Here is a 23,315-nt window from a genome sequence, read left to right as displayed (position 1 = left end):
GATATTCTACCGCAACTGTCCCAGGTTCTCTGGTGGGGTGAGCACCAGCGGGCTTACCCGCGAGCTTATCAAGAGCGCTGTGAACAAGAGTAGACGATGGCCTACGGATTAGGGACAGATTAAACGATGCCGATGAGAACCCGACTATGAGATTGTTTTTACGTGCCATTGCTTTGTAGCTATCAGCCCCCGGTGTCCCTTGTGTGTTACTTTCCAACACCAAAAAGAACATCATGTAGTTGAAAGGAAGGTTCGTTGAGAAGAGGGCCGAAAAAAAAAACGCAAAAAAGAAAGCCCAACGCGGGGCTCGAACCCGCAGCCTTGAGATTAAGAGTCTCACGCTCTACCGATTGAGCTAGCCGGGCTAGTTCGGTGAAAGATGCTTTTCCTTTTTGCTTTATAAAACTGTTTTAAACAAACATGCCCATCTCACACTCTCACCTGCCATCGAATTCTCGCCATCTAGTTCCCAGAAGCTAGCGCTTTAGGTTATACTATGGGGTGATGTTGATACACTTGAATGTTACGCTTTAATCGATACGCAGTACTATGCCGTCAGCGAAGGCCTCATCGCTCGAGATACTGTGGTTGGGGGATCATTGTGCGAGTATATATTTCGGCTATGATCCGGTGCTTATGCCCGGCAGTAAAGTCGACATAGTTGAGTTAATCAACTCGCATCCATACCTAATTCTCACCAGAACTGTCACAAGGGCCACAGAGCGGATTTCCAGAGATAAAGCTAAGGACCGAAGGTCTAATCCATCGGAGCTAGTAGCTCACACAGGATGTCTGGCCGCAGAGGTCTCAGCAAACATGCATTCCTTTGCGTACATTGTACAGCTTGCATCCAACCTGCACAGAATCCATAATGCTAGCTACGACACATAGACCCAATACTATAGAAGCCACTGGCGGGTATCGCACCTAATCTTGCAGTCTACATCACCTTTATGCACCATGACCTCGAAATTCTACTATATGCACAACCCGCCAACCAGCAGCCGAACAGGAGAAACTGCAGCGCGCACACCCAATGCAGATAGTCCCGCGGGGAAGCTTCACCATGCCCGTGCGTGCGCTGGTTTTCCTCGAGGTGGTCAAGAAAGGCTTATGCTGCGATGACTCCCTTGTCTACCGATAGTCATTGTCTGGACGTCACTTCAAGCTCATCGTCTCATCCGCCCTGGTAATCAGCTCAGTTCTACAGAAGCTATCAGCTACTAGCCAGCCATACGAACCGACACCTAGCAAAGCAAGCGAGTTATTGCGTGACAATTCGCAACGTCTCCGGTGTATCTTCTTCACCGTGCCAGATTGTGCGGTCACGAGTTGCCCAGGGGAGGTTGAGACAACGGACGGTCCTCCACTATGCGATGGCAGTTAACCAGTATATTGTATCCTGTCCGCATTCCTCGGTAGCTCTTCAGTGGAGAATATAGAACGGGAATGGAATTGTTGGTGGAGCTTGGGAATCGAGGCGGGATTGGGATAAAGAGGGAGAAGACGACCAGGCAAGGCAGAGAAATTGGTATCAGGCCGGGTGAAATAAACAATTTTATGCGCAGTAATGCTTGCAATCGATCCTAGGTGGTGCATACTGACGGACACTATCTCACCGACCTTCTCCCCCTTGTCTCCTCCACCATGCAACATCCACCCACCATATATCGACTACCCCATATCGCCACCCCTAGCAAACATTGAACATGGCACCTCTCCCAGGAGAACCTTCAACAAAAGGTCCCCCCGGGTATATATAAACCCATAAACCCACCATCATGCCTCCCTTTCAACCTTCCCCATCTGCTCCACATAATCAAACTCAACGGACACCGCCAAGTAAAACCATCGATATATTGACCTCCACTGCGCGAGAAATTATAGAAACACGCATAAATGCTTAACCATGGTGTTAAAAAAATTGAACCCCACTGTGATGAGAATGTTTTGCCTAAAGTGGGTCCGATAAAGATTAAGCTGGGAAAAAGAATCTAGAGTAATAAGAAGATAAATATATACTGGATAAAGATAATATTGTCCAATTGTCAAGTACAAACTCGATCAACAAGAGCGGAAACAAAGAACACGCCGGAGCGATCTAACGACCCCACAAAAACAGCGGGCTCTCTAATTCAGTCCATCTACAACATAATCATAGCAAAACCGCTAACAACAGCAACGGCCACGTAAACAGCGAGCTGGAAGTAACCGACATGGACGGCCTTGGCACCAGCGGAAGTGCTAGAGACGGAAGTAGACGAGGCAGTCGAATCGCTGGATCCAGCAGTGGCAGTAGCCTCAGAAGTAACGAGACCCGTGCCGGCAGTACCAGCCTCGGACATGTAAGTCTTGCAAGAACCGGTGGCGGAGGTAGCAGACTTGGTGGTAGCGGAGCCACCCCAGCTGCAAGCAGAGGCAGAGTTGCCGGCGGACTTCTGCTTCTCGTAGTACTCGTTCAGGACGAAGACAAGCTGCTGCTTGCTGTTGCACATGCTGTAGGCGCCGTACTTGCCGGTGGTGCCGTTGCCGGTGATACCGGAGCAGGACATCATACCGCAGACCTCGCCCATCAGGTCACCGATGTCGTCGGAGTCGAGGGAGTCCTTGACGGTGCAGGTGGCGGCGTCGACCATGCATTCACAGAGATCAGAGTCCGGGGTGGGGGGAAGGGGAGAGGCCTTGGCCTTCCAGGAGGAGTTCTCAGTAGGGCAGCTGCGGAGGGCGGTGTTGGTGGGGGTGTAGGAGGCCTTGTTGGTGCTGCTGGGGGTGGCGCTGGCGATTTCCTTGGAGTAGTAGCTGAAGTCGGTCATGGTGCTGACGCTGGTACTGTCGATGACGGAGACCAGGCCTGTAGATGGTTAGAATGGTTATGCTGAGGTAGCGAAGAATAGAGGGGACTAACCATAGTCGTTGGTGTCTTGGAAGTACTCGTAGACGATACCACCAGACCAGACCTGGGACATCGTATCGCCGTAGAGAGCCGCAACTTCAGTGAATGTACGAGGTGTGACACTGTTGCAACCGTACTCGGAGAAGAAGACAGGGACGGAGTAGTTGGCAAACTCTTCGGTACGAGCCTTGTATCCCGATTCCGCGTAGGTCGAGTCACCGCACCAGGAGTAGATGTTGTAACCGAAGAAATCAATACCGACAGACTCCGACTGGCAGTTAATGTAGTCGGCCAGGTCAGCACGGATGGAGGAAACATCAGCGGTGGCGTATCCCACACCAATGGTACGGTATCCCTTGTTGCTGATGTAGGTTTTCATATCACGGATGGCAGCCTTGACGTAGGGCATGGCCTCAGTGGTTCCAACACTGTTAGCAATTTCATTGCCAGCAAAGAAGCCGAGAGTGTTGTTGTAACCGGCCATGGCGTCAATGACACTGGTGTAGCGGTTGTACAGGGTGAGCTGCCAGGCAGGATCACTGCGGTCGATGGCGACGCTCGTGTTGGAGAGATCAGCAATAACGTAGATGCCAGCGTCGGCGAGAAGCTGCATGCAATCATCGTGATCGGCTGTAGGGTCAATGTCGTAGGTACGAATGACGTTGGTGCGCAACTCCTTCATGTAGGGGATGTCGCGCTCGCAGGTGGTCTTGGAACTCAAGGGGTCGGCAGTGGTGCTCTCTGTTTTGGAGAATTAGTTTTGAACGATATCCCAGGAGGAAGGCTACCGACTCTGATACGCCACACCGCGGAGGAAGCTGGAAGCATGTTAGAACTTGATCTCATACGGTGGAAGCATATTAGATGAAAACATACAATTGAGTGTCATTGCTGGAGTAGAAGAACTTGGAACCCTAGATGGAATGAGCATTGCAAATGCTAGAAGAAGGGAATTAGAAGGAATCATACCTTGATTTCGATGGGGTCGACGGCGAGCGCCGAGCTGGCGAAAAGGGCTGCACCAGCAGCCAGATGGAGAAGTCTCATAATGATATGCTTTGTAAGATCAAACAATTGGCGAAAACAAACGAGAGTACTGGTATATAAACAAAAAACTGTAAAACGAAAGAAAGTCTAATGGGCAGTAAAAGTTGAGCTTGGGTCTACCAATGCCTGACTATTAACGAGAGTGGGAGTTTGGTACGACTTCATTCCCCCTTCGCGATTAAGAGGGCTTTTGTAGAAATGCTGCCGCACCTGTGGAGTCTTGGATCCAACTTCTCACGGCCAAGAAATCCGTCTATGCTTTCATCCCCTTGATTCCATGAATAGGTGGTGACGCGTCAGAGGTCCGCGAATACCCCACGCAGCCATCGCCAGTATAGATAGGAGTCATTGCTGAATCCCCACCCAGTTTGGTCCGAACATATAAGTCAAGCCTTTTCGCCACGACGCAGTCTCTCATCCGAGACGAGATTTCCAACTATCCATCTCTATGTGTTGACTCCGTACCGGGATTCCCGAACTCTGTATTCGTGGAAGCGAAGCCTGAATGGGATAGGGCTTCTTGGTATAGGAGAACATCACGTAAGTGCATGCGTATGAGAACGGCACTAGCCGAGAACCTTAGGGTGGTCAGTCCAATCAATAAACGGCCGTCTAGATAAATGGCTGCCTGCCGACCCACTTCGGGAGATGGGCAAGCGTCAAATCCTGCCATGGTTACTCGGTTTCATTCCCGAAGAACAAATCCAATGCCTCGCAAAAAGAAGTCTATCTAATCGTTCTCACTTCGCCCCCATCTACGACGGATCCCTGAATAGGATCAAGCTCAAAGTGGAGGAATTCAGGGCACATTGTCAGTTGAAATAGTACTGTTATGGATAACGACTTGGGATTGCAAGGAGACTGAATGGGTTTGGAAAGGAACGTGCACTCGGCACGGTGGACACAGTCATTGTTGTCGCCGCCAACCAATGCGGAAACCACCTCCGAATCAGAGTTTCTCCCGAAGGCTGAATTAGCAGTCTTCCACGAAAGTTCGATATGGCGAACTTGACGAGTCATGCCTGCGCCTCCTTCGTGGCGAATTGGGCGCTTGCCTGTGCATTTGATCGCCGTGTATGCATGCCATCTACATCATATTTTGTAGGTGGGAAAAGTCAACCAAAATTTCAAGTCTCGCCTAATGCTCTGCCAGGATTGCAGTGGGTTATCCCAGATTCATCGTTCTGCAGAACCATATGATGGAATAGACATCATCCGAGATCCACCAGATTTTGACCCGCCGATCCTTCACTTCTTTTCTCGGTCCGCTTCCAGAATTTATATCACGTGAAGTGTAATTACATATTACTAAGCGGTTGCTGAGATAATCAGCTCAACACGTGGTTTTCATAACTCACCACGTGACTTATACTCACCCTAATCCATTTTGGGGAAAGCATCGATCAGCTCGAAACCGAATATAGATGGAAGATGGCCCCCAACGAGCTGTGCCAACTTGGTTTAGTATGGCCCAGCTGACCGGGCTGTGAATGAGACAGGAGTTCCCAGTCATACCTGTTCGCACCATTTGGCCCCATTGACTGCTGTTTTACATTGGCTGCATGAGCTCCTGTTCATGCTCTTGTAACCTATCGTAAGCCAGGCCTTGGGATCTATCTGATCCTTAATATATCCCAGGATCTGAGCCGGACTTGGCTGGTTTGCTGTTGGCTGATGCAAGGCCGTCTGTGGTAGTCGCAGGGAGCTGCTCATAATGCAGTGTACCTACATAAAACCGCCCTTTTCCCTGGGTGATTTGCATCTTACTCGTGCGTCCCTATTTTTGCTATCATAATCCTGTGCTGCGCACAGTGTCACTCCTTCACATCGCAATCGCTCTTTCACTTTGACGAGACATATCACTCTTTTCTGTTTTGTCAATTACATTCCTTCTTTGCTTTCGACCAACGAGAACTCGCGTTATATACGAACAGAAGCTCAATTCGTCTTGGTAGCAATATGGTCTCTTTTTCGAAGCTCTTCACTGCTGCCCTGGTGGCTGCCTGTGCCGCAGCCTCTTCCAGCAAGCGCGGTGCAGCCTACAACGATGCTTCCCTTGTCCGTACCCTAGCGAACAGCAAGTCCGGAAGTATGTCGTGGTCATACAACTGGGACATGAAGAAGAACGGGAACATGCCCTCCGGTGTTGAATTTGTGCCGATGCTCTGGGGTACTGACTCGGTGGATGACTGGGACTCTGCAGTAAAGACTGCATTGAAGGATGGCAGCAAACATATCTTGGGTTTCAACGAACCGGACAACGCCTCGCAGGCCAACATCGGTGCCTCCAAGGCGGCCACCTTGTACAAAAAGTACATCACTCCGTACGGAGATAGCGCCAAGCTTGTCAGTCCGGCCATCACTTCCTCCACTCAGTCCGGCGAGGGCATCAGCTGGTTCAAGTCCTTCATGAACGATTGCAAGAGCTGCAACATCTCTGCTATGGCTGTTCACTGGTACGGTGGATCATTTGCTCAGCTCGAGTCGTACATGAAGGAGGCTATCGAGGCTGCTTCGAAGTATGATATCGACGAGGTCTGGCTCACCGAGTTTGCCCTGGATTCCGACACCAACGGTATCACCAATGAGTCCACGGCTAAGACTTTCCTTGAAAAATCTATCGAGTGGATGGACTCTCACCCCAAGGTGGGCCGTTACGCTTACTTCTATACCGCAAACAACTACTTGCTTACCAGTGGCTCGGTCAATGCTCTGGGCAAGGTTTATGTTTCGACCTCTTCGTCTTCTTCTAGCTCTGAGACCTCGTCGACCAAGACTTCGACCAAAACCTCGACCAAGACCTCAACCAAGACTTCCACCAAGACTTCAACGAAGACTTCAACGAAGACTTCCACAAAGACCTCATCAAAGACAACCAAGACAACAGAGACCTCCAAGACCACCAGTACCAAATCCGCCCACACGACCAAGACTGCAGAGTCAACCAAGACGGTCAAGACCACCAAGTTTGTCACGTCCACCAAGACTGCAACGCACACCAAGACAGCTTCTATTACACCGCAGGCTTCCTGGAACTCGGTGCCCACGAAGCCCGCATACGGATGGTAGATCTGCTGTTATCTGTCTTTGACACCAAATGTTCTGTAGAATCTGGGACACCACGCCCATGTTCCGGTCGCGTTTGACTTGCTTTCGCTTCAACAAGTATCCTTTCGCTGCTTAGCGCAGATATTGGCTGTTAATATAAGATATTTCTTCATGATATTGTTTTCAATCTATTGTAAAGTTGTCAATGACACTCCAGGCTATCTATATAGATCAAGAAGCACGCGCGAGAAAATTGGCTGCCAGTTTGTCCTACATTCTTATTAGCAGCGAATAGTAAACTAGATTAAACTCATGACTTAAACCCGACTGAGTAGTACCGAGTAATCAAGAGCGATCGGGTATATTCTTGGCGTGATAATCATGGATCTGCAAAGTCGCCCAAAATTTAATTCCGCAGCCACTCCGATCGGATAACATAAGGTCGATTGGCTTGTATTTAGTTTTGCCTTATATAACAAAAAGTGTAGCCAATTTTCAAGAACAAGGGACAATGGCGCATCTGGGAGCGCGTCAGACTGAAGATCTGGAGGTGGCCGGTTCAAGCCCGGCTTGTCCCATTCTTTTTGCATTTTTTTTGTTCCTCCCGGGTAGAGGTAAGACAGCTCCACCACAGAATCTCACGCTTAGATTGGTTGGATACGCCTGCCAATGTAGGCAATTTCGAGCTCTATTAGGCTTCTTCTGCAAGACGTGTAGATCGGTTGATCGTGTGAATCATACAAGGGAGAACATAGCGATGATTTGGCTCCTTTCGTACAGATCCTCCTACCAAATCATTTCACACACGCTAATGTTTGGATACCTTCTATCCTCTCGGCATACTAGCAGGTTCACTGTAGACTGTACTCAGGAGGTGTACCCGGATTAGATACCAGGCGTTTGTGGTGTCTGGAGAAAGTGGATCCTGTTTGTCCTAGATTTTCTTTTTCTTGGGAAACATCTTCGCAATCGGGAGGTTAGCTAAGATCCCTCAACTTAAGCATGAGAGAGGTACCCACTTACCACTCTCAGTTCCAACCCTAGAAAGATAGTGCATGTCCATATGGTCAACACACGGGTGCAAGAACCCCAGCAGTTCCTTCGCATAAACCGCAGCCACAGTAGCAGCGTATGCCTGCCAATCCTCATTCGCACTCGCATCCGCATAATCTGAAATCCCACGGATGACAATGCTCGGTATCTCATTCATCACTCCGGCAGCTCCACCCGTCTCTATACAGAGCAGTTGCCCATCAAACCTCTTATTGAGAGCATCTCGTGCCTTGGCATCCCTCACAGCCCAGTTCCCGGATGCAACGAGACCGTAGTGCACATTCACCTGCTTCTTACCTCCCTTCTTCTTTTCACCTTCAGGACCCGTCTCTCCTCCCTTATTCCTCCCCTTCCCAACTTTGAACCTCACATCCTCCAACCCAAACCCAAAAACACCCACCAAAACAGCAAAAACAATCCCCCAAACCATCCTCCCTATAACACCCCACCACCACCATCTCCATCCTTCCCCATCCCCCAAACCAATCGGATCCCTCAACCCCTCGCACCTCGTAAACTCCCTTCCCAACCCACCCCTCCCCTCCAAAGTCCCTAAAACCTTCCCAACCCCCACCCCAAACAACTCATACTCGCTCCTCAACCGATTCACCGCCCCAAGCAACTTACTCGCCGGTCGATTCAAGCTCCCTCCAGCATGTTGCATTGCAATTTTACCCCCAGCTACTAATTTCCCCATATCCCACCCCACCACACCCCCGTACCCACCACTAACCGGCACACTAACAACCACATCACCCAATCGTACTCCATTGCTCGGAATACCGCCCGCCACGCCAACGAGCAGAACGAACCTGATGGACGGGAACATGTGAAGAAGAGATGTCACTGCGCCTGCGGCGGCGGTTGTTCCCATGGTGGGGAGGCAGGTTAGGACGATGTTGTGCGGTGGTATAGAGCCGAGGGTGTAGGTGTTTTTGTCGCTTGCGGGAGTAGGGATGTGCTGGTGGTGGATGGTGTCGAGGGTGGCGAGGACGGCGGTTTGTTCTTTAGGAAGGGCGGTGATGTAGGCGATGGTGTAGGTGTGGAGTGGTGGAAGATTCTGATTTGTTTTTGTGGACTGGGGCATTTGGAAGGGGGTGTGGTTGTTAGTCGTGCTGTTGGGGTTGGGCGGTTTCAGTATATATATAAAGTAGGGGTGGGATGTATTGAGTGGTTGTCTGGATTATCTATGATTGTCAACTGCAAGTGCATCCGACTCATGTTGGCAAGCGGCTATATTTGCTATATGGTTGGCGGATAGAAATCTGTTGGGGAGTTAAGCGCCGAGTGCTGAGGTGGACGGGTAGCATGTCCGATCTGCTGGTCAGAGCGTGTAGGATGAGGCTATAGTCTGGCCTTGTCTTGGCTGCAGCTGTCACGGGCCTAATGCAAGGCTGAGTGGTTGCAGGATGTAGAAAACGATGTTACGTTCAGCAGAGAAGTCTATCGTTGTAAGTAGGGTAAAAAGGTCTTGTCACTATTCCAACATTGAACAATACCTTCCAAAAGCTATGCTGTAGCATAGATGCCCCCTACCCGGGGGTTCATGATATCTTGAATTCAAAAGACACGATGATTATAGGTATACCAGCTGTGAAACGCAAGAAACAATCAGAGCAAAGTGGAGGTGAAACAGCAACCAGGTATCGATTAAGACTATCTAAATAATACATTATGATCACCCAGACATTTGGCCAGTATAATAATACAAAGGGGATATCAATAAACCCCACCGGGGACAACAACAGCCTAGTGAAGTCGGGACAGACAATACTCCTGAGGCAAAACAGACAGCCACTACAAACCCCAAGAAACTCCTTTCCATTGCCCCTTCATCTCATGTTTATGGGCTTCGCACCATCTCTAGACAATGAGACACACTTGAAGCATCGTCCGCGGAACGCGGACATCCAATCTCGCCCTTTGGCTTCTCCAGCGGAAGACTCAGAATGCGATGTTGGAATTTCGGCTGCATCTCCTTCTTCATACTCCTTCTGCCCCAGACATATCCAGCCCCCAGCATAGCCACGGCTATGCAGGCTAATGGTATTCCAACTCCGACGCCAATCGCGATCTTCTTCATCTTGTCAGGGTCGGACTGATCCTGTTCGCTGCTGATGCCGCTGCTATCGTCACCCAGTGGGGTCCCAGTTCCTGTTGTGGCAGCAGAGGTAGCAGAAGCATCGGAGTCAGAATCAGAATTCGAACCAGAACCAGAACCAGAAGTAGAACCGGAGTTATAGTTGGAGTTGGAGTTGGAGTCTAAATCGGAATCGGAATTAGAAGGAAACTTGACAAGTGTTGAGTCAAGAGTAAATGTCTCGTATGTATTGCAGCAGGCAGTGGTACTACCACAGCACCAGGATCCATCGCCGCAGTTAGTCAGTTGGTAGGTCCAGTCGGAGTTTCCGCCGTTCTACAAATATAGTTAGTTACTCGGTCGTCTGCTGCACATGGGGAAGAGACGAACCTGATTGCCACAGATATCCTTGGGCAAACAATTCGTCGAATTCCACGATTGGTCCGTGCAGAACTCCCGATAATATGCTCCTCCGCTTGTTAGACAAAGTCCTGAGGGATCACACGTATCTGGATCCGCATCGTTCAGTTTACAGCACATTGAATGTACACCTGAAATAGAGACACATGGCTGGTATATTGAGCTGGCTACTTGTGAGCCGTCTGGTGCATAGCATGACGATGCAGCTACCAGAGAAATATAGCTTGGGATGAGAGCCCAGAAAGTGCCTGTGTTCTTCTTCATTGTGACTGCTTCAGGATGGTGTTTTAAAGAAAGGGTGAGATACACCCTATAAAAAAACCAAAGAAGATAGATAATTTAAGTCGGACAACAATTCAGATAACGGCTAATGGAGGGATTTAAAACAGACCCTGCATCTACCGTGCGAGACTTTGTGTAACGGTGCGGATTCCTTACCCGACTTACTTGTTCCTGTCCAGGAAAGTGTGGGGACTGTTTTATCGAAGCAAATGCTTACGTGATAGAACCCCTTGGGGATATAAGAAGAGAGAGGATCCGACTGGCTTTGCTGTTAGTTCTCTGGTACCATAATGTGGTGGTACTGACTCATGAAAATTTGACAGAAGTTGACAGAGTTCTTGATTGGTATACCTGAGAGCACGGGGAAGATGGCATTGAGAGTAAGCTCAGCCGGCAAGGCAGAAATGCTATTGCACTGTACAGAAACCGGAATAGAATTTGTCAACTGGAACCACTACATTGGTGACCTCCTTATAGGTGCAGTATCCTGCTGGACGTGCTATAGTGCACTTGGTTATACCTCACTGCTATGTTGTCTATGACTGACTGGCACGAGAAGCACGGGAAGGGGAGCCTGGATACCGAGAAATCAGGGAAGGAGCTAGAGAGCACTAAGGGTGTGTTGATCCTCACAAGCTCACAACAACTGAATAAACCCCACCAACGGCGTGCTGTCAAGCCCACCCCTTGGCAACCGTTGCATGCCAGGGCGGGTATGCAGGTCCCAGGGAGGTGGTTGGAGCGCGGGAATCACTTCCTAGATGTACCCCTTGTTTCACTGATCGCCACAGATGGAGTTCCGAGATTACAAAAAGATCCTGCAGTGTACATGCCAGTCAAAGGATGAAGGATGGAGCGTAGTTCTCTAGTCAAAACATGCCAGAACATCTCTAGAATATCAGGAAATCCTAGGGCATCGCGCCTTCTCTCTATAACTGATGAAGGGGTTGCGACCCTAGAAGGATTGGCCGAACCCCTTCGTAGTGGCAGACACCCTCCTTGTACTTCATTAAGCTATTACTAATTCTTTCAAGACATCAATCATGAAAATCATTAAAGGTATATGCAAACAAACCATTCACCATCTTTTCCGTCCCAATACCCAACAAGGACCCCCCTTCACTTTGTCTCCCTGAAAGACGGCGGAATGCTGTCATCTGCCAAGGCCTGCATATCATCCTCACCCATCGCACCATCCCACCCCTTCGACACAAGGTAGGCCCGGAATTTCTCATCACGGAATCTCAAATCCTCACCCGAAATGTCCGGAACAAAGAAATAAGTCACCAAAATCCCCACAACACCGCAAATAGCCGCAATGATGAACGTCCACTTTTTACCTAGGTTATCCTCGATGGGAGTAAATGCTTGGGTACCAATAGCACCACCTGCTTTTCCCACAGCCGCAGACAATCCATAGCAAGTGCCTCGAACACCGGTGGCATAGAGTTCCGATGAAAGCAAGCCGAGCATGTTTCCCGGGCCGAAGTTGCCAGAACTCTGCATGAAGCCGTAGAAAACCACAAAGAGTGGGATAATCTTGGTGATTTTTTCATACGCGCAGCCAATAATGAGACCGAAAATGAGGTATCCGCCGAAACCGATCATCATTACGTTTTTGCGACCGAGTTTGTTGCAGAGGAGAGCTCCAAGAAAGACACCGGGCAGGGAGATGGCTCCCAGGAGGAGTTGCCATTCGCCGGTTTTGAGGATCGAGTCGTCCCCGACCACGGAGGAGATGATGGTGGCGGAGAAAACGCCGTTGGGGAAGGTGACGAAGTCTGTGCTTAGAATTAGATGGGATTGATAGATCAGCTGGTGGTAAAGGGTGCGTACCGTAGAGAAACCAGGCGCCGCAAGTGCCAATGAGTGACTTCCAGTAATAACGAATCACCAGACCATATGGTACTTGCTTCTTGATGGCTCCGCGACGATAGAGTGCGGAGTTTAGCATGCGCCATCGGAAGTAGAACACGGACAGAGGCCAGATGCACCCGATACCGAAGCAGACGCGCCAGACGGTGCTGTAGTGGGATTGCTGGCAGGCTGAGAAAACAATCAAGAAGACCAAAACGGCAAAGGGACCACCGAATGACAGCGGAAAGTTGGTCACCATGATAAAAGCTGGACCACGCTGCTTCAAGGTCAAATCATTGGCTGTTTCGGATGCTGAAACCGAAGATGCGGGATATTCACCACCGGTTCCTAAGACAATTAGCACCACTCAAGTCAACGTGGAAAAGTTCATGCACGTACCAAAGCCAATAATACCACGCGAAACTGTCAGCATCCAGAACATGCCGTCGATAGTGACACCGTGCGATGCGGTGGCTAGGATACCACCGATTACGATCATTAGGGTGGTGAAGACCATGGCAGCTTTGCGGCCGACATAGTCGCATGTCAGACTTGGCGCACGATTAGCAGGTTCCTTCCAGATAGAAACGGATACCGGGCATACCCTATGACGATCTGGCCGATAATTTCTCCAACAAGCAGGGCATTTGATACACGCGTAGATACAGCCGAAACGTATTGTTTGGGGTATTCTGCCTTCAGGAGTACATTGGTCATAGTCCTGCATGCAATCAGCGGGGTGCTTGGCACATCGTCTGCGGGGTAAGTACATGAGATTATTCTGGTAGCCATCACTGATGAGAGCGAATCCACTAGCGAGCTAGAATGCCAGTCAGTAACCTTTCCCACGCAGTTATGCAACCAAAGTATATCTGTTTTCAAAGGGGGGTACCGACAATGGTCAAAAAGTCGGAGAGACTCTGTCTCTTGCGGGACAACTCGGCCGAAGGATCAGCGTCGGGAGTATCGACAGCCTGGACGTGTGTCTCCAAGACGCCAACATCCTTCGACTGAGAGTCTTGCCATGAGTTCTCAGCAGACATCGCGATGTGACGAAGTAAAAGATACCAGCAGGAGATGGATTGGTGAAAAATTCCGTTGCCCTCAAGCAGGATGAGCACGAGGGCAGGGTTTTAATCTGGGCGTGTAGCCTCCTACTACTAGGATAGTTACATGCGTATGCAAGTGTGACCACCAATCAGGAGCCGGCCGCAAAAGGGATCTCATCCTTGTTATCATGCGTTCGTGCCATTGGTGGCATCAGATAAAGCTCGGTGGAGCCGAACCAATCATTGCCGCATGCGGGTTCACGTGCGTGGAGCCGTGGATAAGATGCGATGCTCATGAAGCGCACCATTTCATCCACGTTGATACCAAGCACTGTTTGACTGGTGCATGGCTGGTAGGGCTTCGGATGAGATATCTTGACTGGGGATGCCGAGTGGACTGATATTCCTGTTTTTGCTCGGACTTACTTATTAGGGACGGAGTTTTGCCGCTTTGTCGGCACGTGGTATATAAAAGCTTTCGTAGGGCTGATGCCCAGCATGACACGTGCTCTTTGTGGCAGCACTGAATAGAAGGACTTGATTCTGCCATGAGTCAAGGAATGATATTTTTTTACATTGGTGTGGCAACATAACAGATAAAAGCTCCCATGGTTATGTGGGACCATAATTTCCATGACTCATCTGTTATCAGTAGACCAGAGCCTGGGTCAAAGCCTTATGAAGCTGGTAAGCTAATTTGCGATCCGATTAAGCAAATTCATAGTAAACTAGAATTGGAGCTACAATGCTCAGGTATCCACAGAAGGCGATATGCTTACCGGTGGCTACACGTCTTATCACATGTTGGCACATCTGAGCCTTGATCTCGGATATGTTGTGCCTTGTGGCGCCGTCGATGCGCCTTTTGGTAATAGCTTTCTGGCTGAGTAGAACCTTATACATTGCAGATGAGCTGTTGCTTAGATCAAGCTTCTCCTATGGCCAATCACAATATATGTTGCACCTCCCACCTTTTCGGAGAGCCCACTTTCGGAGATCCCACCTGCAAATCCCCAAAAAAGCACGGAAAAAGCTCTTGATGTTTCTTTTCAACTTTTACTAATAAGCACTCTACAACGCTTAATAATTGACTTACTAATGCAATTAGTCACATTACGCTGAGCGCAATGTCGAGGGGCTCTATACCTGGGGTATAAAAAGCTACTAATCCTTGCCAGGCATATCTGATCTATTATATCACATTGCCAAATTTCTCTCTTTCTCTACCCCCTTCTCCGTTCCCAACCATGTCGCAAATGAAAGTCGTTCGCGTTGTTTCTACCGGCACTAAATCTAGTACTGAGTTCCGAGATGAGCCCAAACCGAGCCCTGGCGAACATCAAGTGCTCATCAAGGTACACGCTGCTTCGCTGAATTACCGCGACTCGGTCCTATTGAGGGGAGAATATGGCGTGGAAACTAAGAAGGATGTCATCCCCCTCTCCGATGGCGCCGGCGAGGTTGTGGCAGTCGGCAAAGGCGTGACGCGATTCAAGCCCGGCGATCGGATCGCTGTCCAATGCGCCACGGCCTGGATCGGGGGTCCGTTCATCCCGGAATATATATCCACCAGCGTCGGCTTTGCTATAGATGGAATGTTGGCTGAGTTTGTGGTGTTCTATGAGGACGCACTTGTTCGTATCCCGGACTATATCTCTTATGTCGAGGCTGCTTCGCTCCCCTGTGCGGCGGTCACAGCATGGACGGCTCTAAATAAGATCGACCCGCTGCATCCGGGCCAGACGGTGCTGATACAGGGCACGGGAGGCGTCTCACTTTTTGCCTTACAGTTCGCAAAGCTATCTAATGCCCGCGTGCTGGCAATCACTTCCTCGGATGAAAAGGCCGCTAAGCTTAGAGAGTTAGGCGCGGATTCTGTGGTGAACTATAGCACCTGTCCTGAGTGGGATCGCGAGATACTTGCCCTGACTGATGGCAAGGGGGTTGATAAGGTGCTAGATATTGCTGGAGAGAAGACAATTGTGAAGTCTGCAGCGTCGACTAAAATAGGTGGCGTGGTTGTCGTGATTGGATTTGCAAGTGGTTTCGGTGGCGGGCTGCCACCCATGAATATACTCTCTCGGTCCCTCACGGTGACCGGGTCAACTGTTGGTTCACGGCTGGATTTTGAAGCGATGCTGGCAGCTATGGAATCGCGCGAGATTCGACCTGTTATTGATCGGGTGTATCCTCTTGCGGAATATCGCAAAGCTTATCAAAGGCTAGAGTCTGGACAGCAAGTTGGCAAAGTTGTTATTGAAGTGACTAAGGCGAATGATTAAGTTGATCTGCGGTCTTAGCATGTGTGATAATTGAATCTGCTGCCTCATTCATACGAAGATATAGGTCTGTTTGGAAGGGCCTCTAGACAGGAGAATTGTCTTGAGAGGGATATGCATGAGGTCTACAGACGAGGAGGTCTCCCTATAATAAATTATTTAGATAAAATTCAGCAGAACGTAACATATACAAATCTATATCTATAAATATAAAATATATTATTTTATTTTTATATAAAAGTCTGGTACCGTCACTGTTGAAATCACTTGTCTGGAAAGCTGTTATTGTAATATTACATATTAAAGGTAAGATAGGCGACGCGAAGTCAGCATAGACAGGTCTATAGACTTGTAATATTCTTGCTATTCAATAAAATTGAATTTAATAATAAAGAGATAGGTACAGTTCTAGTATAAGTGAGCTCCCGGTTAATTAAGATGTAGACAGATAATATGGTACTTGACTAAATATACTGTTAATAGTGGAGACTGACTCATGCATAAAGGTATTCACCATGAGATGATTCAAAGTTAATGCCAATAAAATAATCAGCGAAAATACTTGATGAGAGAAGGTATAGCTTTATCATATAAGAAAAGTAAAGAATAAAATTATGAGGTCCTTTGTCAATATCATTATTAGTGGGGGCTCCTTCCTGGCTTTGGCACTGGACTCTGGATTTGTCAGACTGGCTTCTTACAAATCATCCACACAGTTTATCAGCCTATATTCGCATAATCCTGATTGTAGCTTTATTTTTATCATACTGAAGATATATTATTATTCATTATATCATATCTTTTCCGCCTCGGAAGAGATTCAAGCCCATTTGCATGGCGCGGCGCAGGCCGTGATCGGGAACCCGAATGTCGGCATGGACGTTCTTCCTCAGATGTCCTTGGATGCAACAAGCACTTTACCCAACAGAAAACATTCGGTGTAGCCCTTCAGGCAGACCTTTGGTATACTAGAACATGTTTTATTACTATAATATCCATTAGTTCAATTCCGTTAGCACACATGCCTGTATATAACAGTATGACTATCTTATCATTGTGGCTCTAGTATAAGCAGTCTATATATCTCTGAATAGCCTTCGGTTACAGATAATTATTCTTATTGTTACTTATTTAGGTCTTCTTCAATATCAGTTAGATGAGTAAATCCAGGACTACTGCATCCCAAATTCTTTGCTCTCTCTCTTGCCGAAGCTTATATGTATTAATAGTATATGTTGACTACTAGTAAGCCCACCTTGACATCTGGAAATTTATTAATTATTTACATGTGCATACCTCAGAGGGACGAGTCTATTGTAATTGTCATCGACGCTTCATCGTATCCTTGCTTATCCAACATATTTAGAACTCTGAAATCGCCGACCGTCTTCCAGGATCTTCCACTGGCACATGTCCCGGTTGGTACATAATAAGGGACCTCATCCCTTCCCGGTTGAAGCTCATACCGCTGGTCCCTGGGAGTCGGCAAGGTGCACGGCTCAACGGATTGCACATCTCCATTTGAAGCTGCATTATCCATCGTTTGAGAGGTATACTCGCTCTCTCAGCATCAAAATAGAAATCTAGCAAATGGCCACCCTTTGGATCAGAATAGAAATCGTGCGGGTCGATAGAAGGCTGTGCACATGAATCCGGCTGTGCATCCGGCTGCCCACGTTCCATATATAAGTCATCTTGCAACTTTATTTCTCTCCCACGGTAACCAAGTTTAGACAACTGGACAAATTGCAGCTCCAGATTATCTGCCAAAAACTGAAAGCTCCGCATCCAGAGCATCTTTATCTCGTTTATCACTTCAGTGGACAATGAAGAGCCCCAACTACTTCTCTCTTCAGTGATTGGCCCTGGATCTCGCGCTGCAATTATCGCATCCGTCAAGCTGACCATATTCATACTCAGCCGTTTCAAGGTTGGCGCTGCTGTCTGAAGAAATTGTCTAAGCGTATCCACTGTCACCTCAATCGAGTGGAGATGAATTTCCTCTAGCTGGGAAAACCGGATCTTCTCGGAGAGTTCCTCAAAGTACAAGGGGGTTAATTCTTCCCAGGGACTCCATTGGGCAAATGTCAGTATCTTCAATTTGGGTGCAACTGTGACCAGAATATTGAGAAGACGTTTGAAGGTCTCTTCCTCAAATTTATCTTGTTCGTGATCCTTAATGCGGATACACATATGAAGAGCCGTCAGATCGCTCAAGAGTGGCAACAGTAATCTATACCATGACTCTGGCAATTTCAAGGACCCCAAGTTCATCCCGCAAGCGTAATTGCCGCACGTATGGAGCGATCGGACCTTCCGATTGGATTTGATTATGGCATGAAGCACCTGTGAGATTGCCAAACCAAAAGGCGTGGACAACATATCCTTGCGGAAACTTGCGAATGTTAAATGACCACGTACATCATCGGTGTTGAACTTCTTCAATTCCCGTAAGCCAAGGCAGCGAAATGAACGATAGTTTGCTTTCGAGAGGAGGAATTCAAGGGGGTAAGACCGTAATCCGACCGTGGTGACGTTCTTGAGGCGCGGCAGGCACTTTTCAAGGACCCCAAGAAGTTCTGAGTCAAGGATAGCACGGTGCTCTGCTAATGTACCTTCGTAAGCGGCAAATAGAGCGTCAAGCTCAGCCTCAGCATTGGTTGATGTTGATTCCTCCTTTTCACCGCGCATCATTCTTAACATTCTTCTCTGTTTCCTTATTGACAAACCCAAACTTTTGAATCTCCTTATCCTTTTGTGGCCAACCCTCAAACAAATTAGGAATGATCCAAATTTCTTGAACCCAATTCCGAAGAGTTTCACTTGCTGCAACCTCCACCAGATGGCCAAGGCTATCACGAGTAAGAAGAAGTGAGAGACTTTTGAAGTAGCGCGTCGCATAGGCCTCCAGTGTATTGCCATATATTTGGTGGCATGTAATCCGGAGCGCACCCCACTCTTGAGGCTCTAGATGCTCACAAATGCGAGTCAATATCTCTATGGGCAGGCTTATGATAGACATCTTGCACCAGTTTATTTCGGCCGCACCAAGATATGCGGCAATCGTAACCTTGAATCGCTATTCAAATGAACTGCGAGGGTTGGTGTTGGAAAGGACTTGTAGAAACGTTGCTCAGCTCAGAGTGAATATTCAGGAGATGCTCGAGCACCGGAAATCCCTCCAGTCCGCAAGGGATCCGGGCACCCTCAGCAATCCTCAGGTTTGATCGGGACTTCGGGCGCGTCGGTAGCAGACGGGCGCGCTACATACACTAAAGGTTAGCCTAGGCTAGCCTCCCACTAACAAGAAGGGCCCAACCACACTGAATCAGCGAGAAAATCCAAATTGCTCTTGCAAGCGATGTCAACTGAAGTGCTAGTGGGGGTTTGTTGCTTGGGTAACAAGGAAACCGGCAATTCCTTAGAATCTATCTTTTTCACTGTCGTATCGAGTAGTTATTTGATATTAATTCTGAACAATGAGCTGCCTGTTCTATATATAGCAGAATGTGTGGCTCCAATGCTTCTTTAGCTATGTACAGGCAACGAGGGTCATGAGAATTTAGCCTTCAGGACCTTTTGGGAAACAATTTGAGATACAACTTTCCGTAAATGCTTTTTGAGGTCCACATCAAAAGTGTCATCCACTTTGAGTTCGAATTCGGCCGGATAAAGCAATTGCGGGCTGTTATGTCCTCCGCATCTTTCTTGGCCAAGATCCGGAAAACCTTTATCATTCCTTGATGTCGTTTCACTATTTCCAATGCCAGTTTGTATTCCTCAAAATCATCTTCCGCATCTTCCTCGGAGAATATCTTGTTGGCCTGGAGTGTATACAGCACCAAGGCAGCGAGTCCTGCTGCATAGGCAGTAGCAAATGAACTTCCTCGGACCGTAGGCACCCCATTCCAGACACCTTCAACATTTTCGCCCGGGAGAAGAAAGTCTGGTCTTGTATGGAGATTCTCTTGGGTAATAGCGCCATAGTCAGTAGCGGAGCAGATCTTGATGACACTATCCAGACCGACTGGGGCGAACCAACTTATTTCGTGATTGACACTCTCATCTGGGTGTGAACCAAAAAGGATTGCCTTGTCGTTTCGTAGTCTCACTGACTAGATTCTCGAATTCGGCTTTGTCGTTGTCTGTGGAATCTTGTTCTCTCGCCAAGCTCCAGCTCATGGAAATAATGTCTGCTCCCATTCTCAGAGCATATCGGAGTGCCTGGTCGTTACCTCTGTTTAGCCTTGGGGAGCTTGGTTAGGGTGACAGTGATGTGATGCATACCTGAGTACATGACCTAATAGTGAAGGGATGCTGACTATCGTTTGAACGTGAATCATCCAACAGGGCGATAATGAGTTCTGCGCTAGGATAGATCTGTCGGACACACTTCGCCATGGCCGTCCCGTGTTTGCAAGGCCCAACCCAGTATTCTTGCGTTGGACTAAAGGATTCCCCTTTTTGGTTTTCCTCCTCAATTTCGACCAGGTTGACGCCATCATCTAAGATGGCTACTTTTACCTTTAGCTTACCCTCAAGATGACTGTTGATTTGCGCCATAAATCCCATGTAGCCAGAGAGTTCTTCAATCTATTCGCCCGATTTAGGCCTAATTCAGATTGAAGTCAGCATAAACAAATACAGGACTTTATTCAGGCTTAGCAGCCTTACATTGTATGTTCGGTCCCCAGTCGATTTTCGGGCCCATTGGCCGTTGTAATGCCGGCTTTTTTTTAGAAGTCTCTCTAAAAGACACATTGTATGGGATGACATCAACTCCGAAAGATTTAAGATGAGTGCAGCGCTTCAGCAGACTGTTTTCAAATTCTTCCTGGTGCTCCCTACAATCTCTCTCGTTGTAGCACTGCTGAGAGCCAGCCACGTATCAAGCCACGCTAGGATGAGCAAAAGTCCCCATCTTACCTTGGGATAAATTTCAACGAATAGTGCTTCTAGCTATTCAAGGTTAGTGAGGGATCAAGACCACCAAGCTTACGCCAGCTTACTTTTTTCAGCCTTGCAATTCCTGTTTTCGATGCCCAACTTCTCAGTATTGCCGTATTCCCGTGGGAGTACAGGTGGACCTCTTTTGCTCCAGGAGCAACTCGAACGATGGTGTCGGTACGAATGTCAAACTTTTCCATTTCCATACCTCGATGTCGAAATGTGCTAACGAGCAGTATTGCCACTTACTCTCTGCCGAGTAGCTGCAGCGACATCCTGCTTGAACTTCAGAAGAACCAGATGCAGAATAGCCATCTTGGCGAAGCAGAATATGTACTTGACAATAATGTGTGAAAGAAGTTAGCAACTTAGTATTGGTGGATGTGCTGATATAACTATCCACCCTCTGGATATTGTAATCAACGGTTAGGCAACCCATCTAGTAATCCAATACAAAAGATCTTTTAAACATAAGATATCTCAACCTTCAGAGGACTGAGCGAGTTCAAATTGGATATAAAGATTATAAATAATATTAAAACTTATCAGATGCTTTTCAAAATCTTAAGAAATTTTTTTAAAACTATATTATACTACGATATCTGTATTCTATCTACATTTGTAAATCTTCCAATCTATTCCATATAAAGGAAATTTCAAAAAATCTGAAAAAATCATCAGTTATTTATTCTTATATATATACTCTATCTATAAAGTTACTGCTTCTCAAGCTCTAGTAGTGGTTTTGATATAGTAGTATCAAAAGACATCTTTTGTATGGGATACCAGGATGGGCTGCCCAACCGTGTGAGCCGTCCAACCGTTGTTTAGGTTGGGCCGCACTTATGTAATGATATGCGGGGATCATCAAACCGTCTCGGAGATTATCTTCAACACTGTGACGGTTCTTTCTTGCATGATATCGAACGTTCGAACAGATCCCTGGTCGGCACGATTAATAACTCTCTTCACTTATATATATTATATTTGGTGCTCAGGAAAGTACCCTTTTCTGGCACACACCGTCAGAACCTTGATCGAGATCATCACCACTATCTAGAACATTAACCATGAACGTCAGCCCGAACCGCTCCATCGTCATCATCGGCGTGGGATCGGCCATGTCCCGCTCGCTTGCCCTCTGGCTCGCAAACGTGGGCTGGAACATTGCCCTCATATCTCGCTCTGAGAAAAACCTGTCCAATATCGCCGATGAGGTCAAAGCCGCTCAGAAAAGCGTAAACGCCAAGGTGATCTACCGTACCGCCGATGCCGGCAACCCCGCTAGTTTGACAAGCGCCCTGGACTGGTGTGCTCAACAGTTTGGTGGCAAGCTTGATGTATTGAATTACAATGCCGCCCATGTCGCTCAGTCACACATTACGGAAGTCACTCCGGAGAGGCTGAATCTCGACCTCCAAGTCTCTGCGGTGGGTACCCTCGTCGCAGGCCAGTGGTTCACCCGCAATGCCAACACCGACCGTGTCTCTAAGGGTGAGTGGCCGCTCTTCCTGGTCACTGGCGGCACGCTTGATAAGGAGCCGCAGGTGGTGGCCTCTTCACTGTGTGCTGCTAAGGCAGCATCGCAAACTCTCAGCCGCCTCTTTGCACAGGCGCTTCCGCAGGAGGCTCAGATTGTGGTCGGCATGCCGCTAATTAGAGCAAGCATTGTTAACCCGGAGACTGGCGGCTATACTGAGGGATATCATCCTGATAATATCATCCAAGCGGTGTTTAGGCCCTTCTTTGAAGTCCGCGAGAAGCTGCAGGATGGACTAGACAATTGGACAGTGGAACGTGTTATCTGATCATAGCAAGAACACATGTAGGGAAGGGGGTTACCATCAATTGATACAATATGCATTATCGAGAATAATTCTCCGCAGATGTTAATACACCAACGAATGACTAAACAACTACATGTAGGAACCTGTAGATTTCGAGCGATCATGTATGGACGTTGCTCGTTGACTCGATAACAAAATGACGGTGGTGTTTCAAGACCCGTCCCTAGTCGGGCTGAAGGACGTTATGAAATCTTTGGCTGAAGGCAAGGCATCTCGCAGTGCTTATTGCAGCGTTTCTCGCACAGTTAGTCGGAGGCGGAGTAAGCGGCAGATAATTACTAGCAGGACTAGCGAGACCTACCTGTCACTTAGATTCATTCTCACTATTTGCTTGATATGGTTTATGGATCCCTTGTGATCAATCCCATGTAACTACACTTAAAGCATTCTGTATAGATATTTTGGTTTTACAATTCATCTGGTACATACGACCACAGGGTGTGGAAAATAGGGCTTCCCGTCCGCTCAGCCGTACTCAAGCCACACGCCGGGAGGTTAGTAGTTGGGTGGGTG

The 23,315-nt window shown here is 48.0% G+C and overlaps 9 protein-coding genes and 2 non-coding genes across 11 annotated transcripts; 4 read left to right on the top strand and 7 right to left on the bottom strand.

Annotated features, from left to right (window-relative positions):
* Positions 1 to 292: 292 nt before the first annotated feature.
* BDQ94DRAFT_t122 lies at positions 293 to 365 on the bottom strand. Its single transcript has one exon. It is a non-coding gene; the product is annotated as a tRNA-Lys (tRNA).
* A 1,779-nt stretch (positions 366 to 2,144) lies between these two features.
* Positions 2,145 to 3,940, bottom strand: BDQ94DRAFT_177831 (glycoside hydrolase family 72 protein; the record flags this gene model as incomplete). The annotated part of the gene is made up of 5 exons (XM_026773004.1): positions 2,145 to 2,851; positions 2,906 to 3,634; positions 3,682 to 3,734; positions 3,770 to 3,807; positions 3,863 to 3,940. 5 exons carry the CDS (start codon positions 3,938 to 3,940, stop codon positions 2,145 to 2,147), a joined length of 1,605 nt encoding a protein of 534 aa, XP_026627339.1.
* A 1,959-nt stretch (positions 3,941 to 5,899) lies between these two features.
* BDQ94DRAFT_169283 (glycoside hydrolase family protein) lies at positions 5,900 to 7,009 on the top strand (the record flags this gene model as incomplete). Its single annotated transcript, XM_026771253.1, has 1 exon — positions 5,900 to 7,009. The coding sequence occupies one exon, from the start codon at positions 5,900 to 5,902 to the stop codon at positions 7,007 to 7,009; it is 1,110 nt and encodes a 369-aa protein (XP_026627338.1).
* A 484-nt stretch (positions 7,010 to 7,493) lies between these two features.
* Positions 7,494 to 7,566, top strand: BDQ94DRAFT_t128. Its single transcript has one exon. It is a non-coding gene; the product is annotated as a tRNA-Phe (tRNA).
* A 273-nt stretch (positions 7,567 to 7,839) lies between these two features.
* Positions 7,840 to 9,128, bottom strand: BDQ94DRAFT_158822 (5'-methylthioadenosine/S-adenosylhomocysteine nucleosidase family protein; the record flags this gene model as incomplete). Its single annotated transcript, XM_026769004.1, has 2 exons — positions 7,840 to 7,949; positions 8,012 to 9,128. 2 exons carry the CDS (start codon positions 9,126 to 9,128, stop codon positions 7,840 to 7,842), a joined length of 1,227 nt encoding a protein of 408 aa, XP_026627337.1.
* A 756-nt stretch (positions 9,129 to 9,884) lies between these two features.
* BDQ94DRAFT_158821 (uncharacterized protein) lies at positions 9,885 to 10,805 on the bottom strand (the record flags this gene model as incomplete). The annotated part of the gene is made up of 2 exons (XM_026769003.1): positions 9,885 to 10,457; positions 10,512 to 10,805. 2 exons carry the CDS (start codon positions 10,803 to 10,805, stop codon positions 9,885 to 9,887), a joined length of 867 nt encoding a protein of 288 aa, XP_026627336.1.
* A 786-nt stretch (positions 10,806 to 11,591) lies between these two features.
* BDQ94DRAFT_141268 (major facilitator superfamily domain-containing protein) lies at positions 11,592 to 13,898 on the bottom strand. The gene is made up of 6 exons (XM_026765790.1): positions 13,577 to 13,898; positions 13,451 to 13,500; positions 13,285 to 13,401; positions 13,080 to 13,231; positions 12,660 to 13,028; positions 11,592 to 12,604 (listed from the first exon to the last, which is right to left on the bottom strand). Exons 1-6 carry the CDS (start codon positions 13,721 to 13,723, stop codon positions 11,943 to 11,945), a joined length of 1,497 nt encoding a protein of 498 aa, XP_026627335.1. The 5' UTR covers positions 13,724 to 13,898; the 3' UTR covers positions 11,592 to 11,942.
* Positions 13,899 to 14,976: 1,078 nt separating this feature from the next.
* BDQ94DRAFT_169279 (zinc-dependent alcohol dehydrogenase family protein) lies at positions 14,977 to 16,011 on the top strand (the record flags this gene model as incomplete). Its single annotated transcript, XM_026771252.1, has 1 exon — positions 14,977 to 16,011. One exon carries the CDS (start codon positions 14,977 to 14,979, stop codon positions 16,009 to 16,011), a length of 1,035 nt encoding a protein of 344 aa, XP_026627334.1.
* A 1,359-nt stretch (positions 16,012 to 17,370) lies between these two features.
* On the bottom strand, positions 17,371 to 19,030 carry BDQ94DRAFT_158818 (uncharacterized protein; the record flags this gene model as incomplete). Its single annotated transcript, XM_026769002.1, has 2 exons — positions 17,371 to 18,751; positions 18,783 to 19,030. 2 exons carry the CDS (start codon positions 19,028 to 19,030, stop codon positions 17,371 to 17,373), a joined length of 1,629 nt encoding a protein of 542 aa, XP_026627333.1.
* Positions 19,031 to 19,577: 547 nt separating this feature from the next.
* On the bottom strand, positions 19,578 to 21,270 carry BDQ94DRAFT_169277 (peptidase S8/S53 domain-containing protein; the record flags this gene model as incomplete). Its single annotated transcript, XM_026771251.1, has 6 exons — positions 19,578 to 20,074; positions 20,121 to 20,232; positions 20,296 to 20,601; positions 20,935 to 20,967; positions 21,018 to 21,146; positions 21,205 to 21,270. 6 exons carry the CDS (start codon positions 21,268 to 21,270, stop codon positions 19,578 to 19,580), a joined length of 1,143 nt encoding a protein of 380 aa, XP_026627332.1.
* A 592-nt stretch (positions 21,271 to 21,862) lies between these two features.
* BDQ94DRAFT_141265 (uncharacterized protein) lies at positions 21,863 to 22,858 on the top strand. The gene has a single exon (XM_026765789.1). It carries the CDS (start codon positions 22,026 to 22,028, stop codon positions 22,761 to 22,763), a length of 738 nt encoding a protein of 245 aa, XP_026627331.1. The 5' UTR covers positions 21,863 to 22,025; the 3' UTR covers positions 22,764 to 22,858.
* The last annotated feature ends 457 nt before the right edge of the window (positions 22,859 to 23,315 follow it).

The sequence above is a fragment of the Aspergillus welwitschiae genome (assembly GCF_003344945.1).
Source record: "Aspergillus welwitschiae strain CBS 139.54b unplaced genomic scaffold BDQ94scaffold_12, whole genome shotgun sequence".
Lineage (NCBI taxonomy): Eukaryota > Fungi > Ascomycota > Eurotiomycetes > Eurotiales > Aspergillaceae > Aspergillus > Aspergillus welwitschiae.
This window is presented reverse-complemented; position numbering and strand designations above follow the sequence as displayed.

Coding starts and splice junctions, on each gene's coding strand:
- BDQ94DRAFT_141268 (XM_026765790.1), bottom strand. CDS start 13,723: ATGTCTGCTGAGAACTCATGGCAAGACTCTCAGTCGAAGGATGTTGGC. Junction 13,402..13,450: donor GGCTACCAGAATAATCTCAT/GTACTTACCCCG, acceptor GATTGCATGCAG/GACTATGACCAATGTACTCC. Junction 13,029..13,079: donor GCGTGGTATTATTGGCTTTG/GTACGTGCATGA, acceptor TAATTGTCTTAG/GAACCGGTGGTGAATATCCC.
- BDQ94DRAFT_141265 (XM_026765789.1), top strand. CDS start 22,026: ATGAACGTCAGCCCGAACCGCTCCATCGTCATCATCGGCGTGGGATCG.